We start from the raw sequence: 7,144 nt of genomic DNA, 5'->3' as shown, positions 1-7,144 counted from the left end.
AATTAATTTCCAGAGTAAAAGAAGCTTGCTCTTTGCTCACTATGGCAAAGGGTTCAGCTCTTCTGTTGCAAGAAACCCTACAGGAGTGTTTACAAAGGGAAAGCATTCATGGGCAACCTACAGATGACTCTGAACAAAGCAGTTGGGATGTTCTGTCAGACCTAGGCTTACACACTATGGATGGGCAGAGTGCTCTAACTATTCTTCAATTACGAACTGATATAATTCGATCACCTTAAAGCTGCCTACAAAAAGTGAAATATGTAACGTTATTTTTAAAGATTAAATGATTAATCAATTGAAACACTCTGCTCTGAACTTTTAAATTTGATACTTTTAAGTTACATAAATTATAATTATTGTCTGTGATCATTTTAACATGGATGGATAGGTTATTAGATTGTTATTATTAATATTCAGAATGATATAAATATTTGCCTTTTAATATTTCAGGCTGCTTGGTAATCAATTATTTTGCCATTTCCAGATCATGGCTGTTGCTGTTGACTTGGTCCAAGTAAAGCAGTTTTTGCAATATGCATCTCTCCCCAGGTTTTGCCTGTCTTCATTACAACAGGCAAGGGCACTGAGAAGCTTGACAAGCTTTGGACTGCCAATGTGGCTCCCTCCATTGCTTCTTGTAAGACATCTAAATTTAACAAAACTCTTGAAAGTAGTATCAGGATACCCTGATGTGTTGTTAGCACTTAAAGAAATATCTTACCTGTTATATGTAAGAGATCAGAATCTGGAACCTCCCACAAAAGTTCATCATGAATTTGAAGAAGAAGCCGAGTGGTATGAAGTTGACTTACTCTTACTGAAGCGAGATGTCTTTGAGTGTGCACCATTGCACATTTACAGAGATCTGCAGCCATTCCTGAAATTACAACCAAAGGTTTGCTTTATGTCTTGAACCATTTAGAATTTCTTCCTTGGTTAAAATCTCCTCATACCTTGGATCAGAAAGTTTACAGCCTGCCTTTCACTGTGCGTCCTCAAATGAAAATTTTCACTTTTTATGTTTGGAAATGATCTTCGCCTACCACTTGCTGTTGCTAGATATCCTTGTTTACGGCATAGGTCTATGGTGTTCTTTGTAAAATCTTGCATTTTGGGGAAGGCATCTAAGTATCACAATTGTAAGTCACAATGTCATCATTATGGCAGTCAAATACACTTACTGTTAATATTTGCAAAACTTTATGCTTCTACCTGAGAATTTTTCTAATATTTTACTAGCATGGTTGTAGTCTATGTGAAGAAATTCAGTAAGTTTGGATGGACCTGCTCCATACATCAAAGCATAAACAATGCGTTTAGTTTTGTCTCGATCTTCAACAGTGACCTTGTCAACATCAGCTATCTGAAGCCTATATCAGTGGCACTCCATTATTAACAAGAAAAGAAATGATTGACATGGGCTTCTTGAGAACATACATAAAATATAGTCAGCTCACCATTCTTTGCTTAGAATTTTGAACACATCTGTCTTTTGACTCAGTGCACTTATTAGAGCAGCATCTGTTGACAAGTGAGCAAATACCCGAAGCTCTATGTGTTGAAAGTCAGCAGCTAAGAATGAGAAGCCATCACGAGCCACAAATGCTGTACGTAAGTCGAGGTCAGGCATCAAAGGTTGCTTTGGAATAGCCTGTAGGTTTGGTTCATTTGAAGTTATGCGGCCTGTTGCAGCTGATATTTGATCCCTGTTGTAAAGAAAAGTAAAAGCAAATTTTTAACAGTTATTGCCAACTTGTTTTATAAAAATAACTTTTTAATTTTTCACTTTGATTTAAAATTATTTGTTCTAGCTGACCATGTGGTGAAAATACTATCCCCAGAAAGATGGCCTAGTACTGCATCAACATAAGTACTCTTAAGTTTGTGTAAGCCACGAAATTCTAGAACAATTCCAGGTAATGGGTGTAGATTTTTGAATTTGTTGAGCTTTAAAAAAAGAAGTCATACTTACAAAATGCAATTAATTATAGATTTTGCCCTATATTTACAAATTTAAATCCCATACCATTGCCTCAGATGTGCTTTTATGTTGCTTGTTAGTTTCTTTTACACTTATATTGTGTTTAAGATCCAGTTTCAAATCTTCATATAGAATTGTACTCAATTGTTGTGGAGAGGTCAATTGGAACGGCCTACCTGCTGCTTTGTAAGCAGCTTTTTGAATATCCTCTAAACGCCCCTGTATGTTAACAACAACAGACAAATCATATTTAGGAACAATCATTAGTAAGGCTCATTAAGTTGTAAGTTTCATAAGTTTTTGAGGGTTGAATACCTTTAAAAGAGATGCCATTTTACGAAGCTTGTCTTTATCTACTTTTATTCCATGCAATTCCATGCCTGTAGATAAAGATAGCTATGTATTGCAAAGCCAGATACACCAAAAAAAAAAAAAAAATGCTAATGGAAAGTATCAGATATAATTTGTTATACATGCTAGGATTGGAGTGACTCGCATTTCTATGTGTAGAAACAATTTCCACAACCCAAATCTTGTAAGCTTCTCATACAAAACTTGTGCACATTGTGATAATTTACAGAGTAGTTTCACTGCACCATTACTATCCTGGATTGAAGTTCAAATTAAAAAAAGAACCATGATGAAGAAAAGTAATGATACTGTATTCACTTAATACTTTAAGTATATATTCTACAGACCTCACAAAGTTGCAAAAAATTTAGGACATCTTTAAAAGAATGAGGAGGTTCATCAGAGTTTAACAGCCAGCATCCTACCAAAGGATCTAAAATCAGCCACTGAGAGGCAACTACAAATCAAAAGGAAAAATAATGCAGTGTTTTTATAGTTTTAATGACTTTAAAGGTTGAAAAAGTTCTTACCTTCAGTTGCATTTAAGCCAAACTTGTCTACAAACAGCTGAATTATTTCCTGGGCTTCAAAGCATATCTTTCTAGTTTTATCAGACATTAAGTTTTTAAGGAAAGCAGAGGACCAAGCTGTTTTGAGCAGACTAAGGGAGATGTATTGTATATCACATTCCCACACAAATCGCAGAAGAACCTTATCAGGATGTGAGGTTTTGCAGTCCTTTGAACGATTTAGTTGGCAAAATCCTTCCCTACAGAAAGAAATAGAAGAAGAAAACAAAAGGAAATGCTATGTAGGAGTCAGTGATGTTCTGTGTAATAAGCATTTACAGTTTTCTTACTTGTATAACAGAGTGATTGATATCTCTTGGAGAGAAGATACATTATTGGTAATTTTCTGAGTGATTTCATTTGCTAGGTTTTCAGTCAATTCTTCAAACTCAAATTTCTCACCAACTTGTTTTGATAACTTTGTAGCAAGTTCTTGGATTGTTTTCGCTGTTGACACAGGTCCAGTACTGTCCTGTAATAGTTATTTGCTATCAACAGTTGAAACTTGTAGTTCCCATAGATAAAAACTATTCATTTTTGTAATATAAATTACAATAAACAATGTATTTATTTACAGATTTTACCTGCTTTTTGTATGGCACCGTGAACTTTATCTTTTTTCTGCAGGATCCTTGTGACCCTGTCATAGATGTTTCTTCTCTTGCATCATGTTTTCGTTTAGTTTGGTTGGTGGTATTAAATATGGGAAAGAACAAAGTAGATTCAGGGTCTTTTGAAATTTTCTCTTTTAACATTGTTGTTTCTGAAAGATGATGCAATGTGTTTTGGTTTTGGTGAGGTTTTCCCTCAATTGTGGGAAGATTCCAAACATTTTGCGCATTCTCCTCCCGCACAACAGTGTTCAGTGATGTCTCAATGTCAGTATTCTCTTCCTCATTCAAAGTTAATGTTGGTTGTTCTCTCTCAACATCTTCACTCTGTGGTTCTCTATTTAAGGTGAATGACTCTTCTGAACTCCCCATTCTAGATAAACATGATGAACGAATGGCTCTCTTAAAAGTATTGCCTAAGAATTTCTTAACTTTTTTATCTGGGGTGATTAAAATGCTCTCTGTTGAATGTTCTAAATTCTCTCTATCTTCTGAGTGATGTTTAGATATTCTTTCATCTTCTTCTGAATGGTTTAAGTTTGTTTTATTCTCTGAGCCATGTTTGGATAATCCTTCATCTTGAAAAAGATCAGGACTGCAGATGTAATTCGGCAATGTGAGGGAATAAGCTGCATCATTGTTTCCAGAAGGATGAGCAATAGGCTGAGTTAATTCTCCCTCAAAACTGAAACTCCTGTCGAATAGAGGGGAAGAGTGGGAACGGTCCAATAAATTTGGGGCTGCACTAGATGCACTTTGTAGTTCAGTATTTTCTTTAAATCTTGTGTCAGATTTGTAATCACTGCATTGGAAATCTAACTTTTGAGGGCTAAATTTGTTTGATGATAATGTCCTCAAATCCTTTTGCTGAACTAAATTGACAGAATGGTTGTCATTTGAGCCGAAACTTCTGTTCTCAAAGGATTCATATAAACTATTGCCATCTTCGTCATTACTTTTGGCTCCACTTTCAGTGATGTCATTGTTTGCAGAAAATGTGTGAACATAACATGTTTCATCTCTTTTTGGAATACTCTCTGCTCCTCTTCTCTCCTTTGTTAATCTGATAACTTCATCTCTTTTCAATGGAGGATCTGGCCATGACCTTGTTTGCAGGAAACTACTTTGTTCTGTTAGAGACATATTTAAGACTGACATGGGAGAGCTACTCTTTGAATGAAGTAGTGAGGGGTTGACTATTCTCGGTGAAACAGCAGTAGAAAATGATTCACTCTGCCGTCTCAACGTATCATCATTTCCTTCTTCAAAAATATCACTGAGCTCCTCCCATGTTGATTCTCTTCCTGTACGAGAATGGGCAGGAGATGAAGGGTTCCACAAATTTTTTGAACATGTCTGAGATTTGGGGAGCGGGCTTCCCATATTGGTATAGTATGGAGCATGTGGGGGAGACCTGTCAGTATGATTGAATCTGTCATTCTGTGCTGCAGCTGGCGTGATATTAAAACCTCCAGACCAGGGCGTTATACTGGGTACTTCACGACTGAAAGAGTTAAATCTAACAGGAGACAGAGAGCACGTCTGAAGTTGTGGACCCATGGGACGAGGTTGATCGTAGGGGTTGGCCTGTGATAACCGCTGAAAAATTCCAGTGTGTCTTTGATGAAATCTCAACTCCAAGGCTCTTAAAAGTTTTAGAGCAGAATCAGAAAGATCTTCCACTTCACTTGGATGTACAGGCTTGATCGCAGGTCGGATCCATATGATATCCATTCTGTTGGCTTGAGCTGTTTTCAAACTCCTCACCTTGTAGAACGCGTTTTGTCACGTTTCGCGACTTTACTTGGTTTCTTGACTTGGGCAAGTAGAGGTTTTTCTCAATGAAGACAAGAACAGCCTAGAGCCAAAGTTCAAATCTCCCACATTGAATTTGTTGCCAACTTTTACATATGTCGTCAACGTGCTTTATCACGTTAATCATTTTTCACAATCAAATTACTTCAACAAACAAATTAAAATTCGTTTAAATTTCGAGACTCTCATTGAAAGTTTAAACTGCAACAAGAAAAACAAAAATAAACCTTTTTTTAACGTTTTTTGGAGGTTTACAAGATTGCAGCCTGGACTTGGGACTCCAGCACTGCCAACTGTTTTTTGAAATTTATTTTTCAGTTGGCCAGTAATTATTATGAAACAATGCGTCACCATTAAAAACTATTCAACTACTCCGCTTTCTTGCCATTTTTGAACAATTCAAACTTTCATCCTTCCTCGCCGAACCGATTTCCTCCATCGAGTGAATGCCCCCCCCCCTTCTTTTTTCCTCCCCCACTCACTTGTGTGCGGGGCAAACAGTCTCTCTCGCTCGCTCTTGCACGAGCTCAAATTGAGGAGGGAGCGAGAGAGGAACGACAGCTCTGACTGAACGGAACGGGCTGTGTTAGTGTGCGCTGGTCTCTCGGAGGAGGAGGGCCGTTCGTGCGGCTTTCTCCGCCAACATGGCGCTCGCTCACAGGCCCAGCCGTTGTTTTGTTTGGTTTTGTGCGGGGACCGTGTTGGTTTTAAGTTATGCCATAGCTCCGTCCTCGGGCTTGGGGCCTTCAGGGCCCCAGCAAGCCCTTCCCAACGTTATGCCTTACCGTGAAATAGAATATAGCCCTCCTGTGCTGAACAATAATTATAGGGCACCCGTGCGTTTCGATGCGAAAGGAATGGGAAACCTCTACAACTTCACAAAACTGTTCATGAGGATTATCCAGCGCGAGGAGCCTTACCCTCAAGGTAAGTTTATGTCTAAGTTTGCCTTCAAACAAGCTCAGACGTGAAGAGACGGCTCCACTGGCCTGTGTGGACCAGCAGCAAATCAGCTGTGGGTCGCCTCTGCCCTCCCCACCCCCGCTAGCCTAGTTCTGCTCGAGTGGAAATGGTGATTAACCTGAATGAAAAATCCTTATCTCGATGGTCCGAACCGCGATGGTGGGCCTCTGGAGTCGCTCTGTGGACTTCTTGAGCTTTCGGGCGGGTTAAATGTCTTGGAAGTGTTTGGCTGGTCGCGTCTGACCACCTTTTTCAGCACGCATGTGCACGGCAGGTCTTTGTTTACAGGGGGTTGTGGGGGTTGTCCTCACAGTGGGGATTGGGTGTTGGATCCCTAGTTATCGGATTCCCCTGATTTTACCTCTGATGTCTGGTGTATTAACTTTCCGCTGTAACCTTTATTAATTTAAGGTTTTTCAATAATTGCATTATTTGCATAAATTTTCTCCGAATTTGTTTTTCTTGATACATAAAAGTAAGAGTTCAAAAAAATTTATCTTACTTGTTTCTACTCTAGATTTGACACTTAAAGTGTTCCCTGTTAAAAAAATCAAAGAACATTGAAATTTTATAAAGGAGAAAACTCAATTTTCAAGTTCTAGCTTTAGATATGTGTGCATCCATCACAATTAAATTAGCTTTTGTTATTTTCACATTTATCATTCATGGTGATGCTGTTTGTTTTAGATGCCAAATACTCCAAGCCGATCTGTCTGTTACTTGCTGACTTTTCTTAACGGCATTACACTGGTTATCTGTATTGCACAACAGACATGATGTCGCTCTGCCTCCCAAAGTACTTATCACCAACATTCAGCATCTAAAAGTTCACTAATGAGAGAAGATATTTT

General features: G+C 38.3%; 3 protein-coding genes across 4 annotated transcripts in view; 2 read left to right on the top strand and 1 right to left on the bottom strand.

The window, feature by feature from the left end:
• The window catches only part of LOC113210533 (RAD50-interacting protein 1), a gene marked incomplete in the record, with an annotated part of 10,102 nt that extends 6,620 nt beyond the window's left edge, over window positions 1–3,482 (top strand). The window contains 2 exon segments of the mRNA XM_052270288.1: window positions 14–263; window positions 488–3,482. Of these exon segments, the coding sequence (XP_052126248.1) occupies window positions 14–239 (226 nt within the window).
• Window positions 461–5,557, bottom strand: LOC113210536 (uncharacterized). Its single transcript, XM_026428585.2, has 13 exons — window positions 3,489–5,557; window positions 3,195–3,376; window positions 2,866–3,104; window positions 2,683–2,792; window positions 2,458–2,590; window positions 2,300–2,364; window positions 2,030–2,203; window positions 1,820–1,950; window positions 1,461–1,709; window positions 1,216–1,373; window positions 957–1,127; window positions 725–880; window positions 461–649 (listed from the first exon to the last, which is right to left on the bottom strand). The coding sequence occupies exons 1-13, from the start codon at window positions 5,247–5,249 to the stop codon at window positions 489–491; spliced, it is 3,690 nt and encodes a 1,229-aa protein (XP_026284370.2). The 5' UTR covers window positions 5,250–5,557; the 3' UTR covers window positions 461–488.
• Window positions 5,558–5,889: 332 nt separating this feature from the next.
• LOC113210532 (prominin-like protein) overlaps window positions 5,890–7,144 on the top strand; it is a 15,554-nt gene continuing 14,299 nt past the window's right edge. For both annotated transcript variants that reach the window (XM_026428580.2, XM_026428579.2), the window contains exon 1: window positions 5,890–6,257. In XM_026428580.2, the coding sequence (XP_026284365.1) occupies window positions 5,975–6,257 (283 nt within the window). In that variant the 5' untranslated portion in view covers window positions 5,890–5,974. The remainder of the gene's footprint in view (window positions 6,258–7,144) is intronic.

This window comes from Frankliniella occidentalis, unplaced genomic scaffold (assembly GCF_000697945.3).
Source record: "Frankliniella occidentalis isolate FOCC.00 unplaced genomic scaffold, Focc_3.1 Scaffold116, whole genome shotgun sequence".
In the NCBI taxonomy this organism is placed as follows: domain Eukaryota; kingdom Metazoa; phylum Arthropoda; class Insecta; order Thysanoptera; family Thripidae; genus Frankliniella; species Frankliniella occidentalis.
This window is presented reverse-complemented; position numbering and strand designations above follow the sequence as displayed.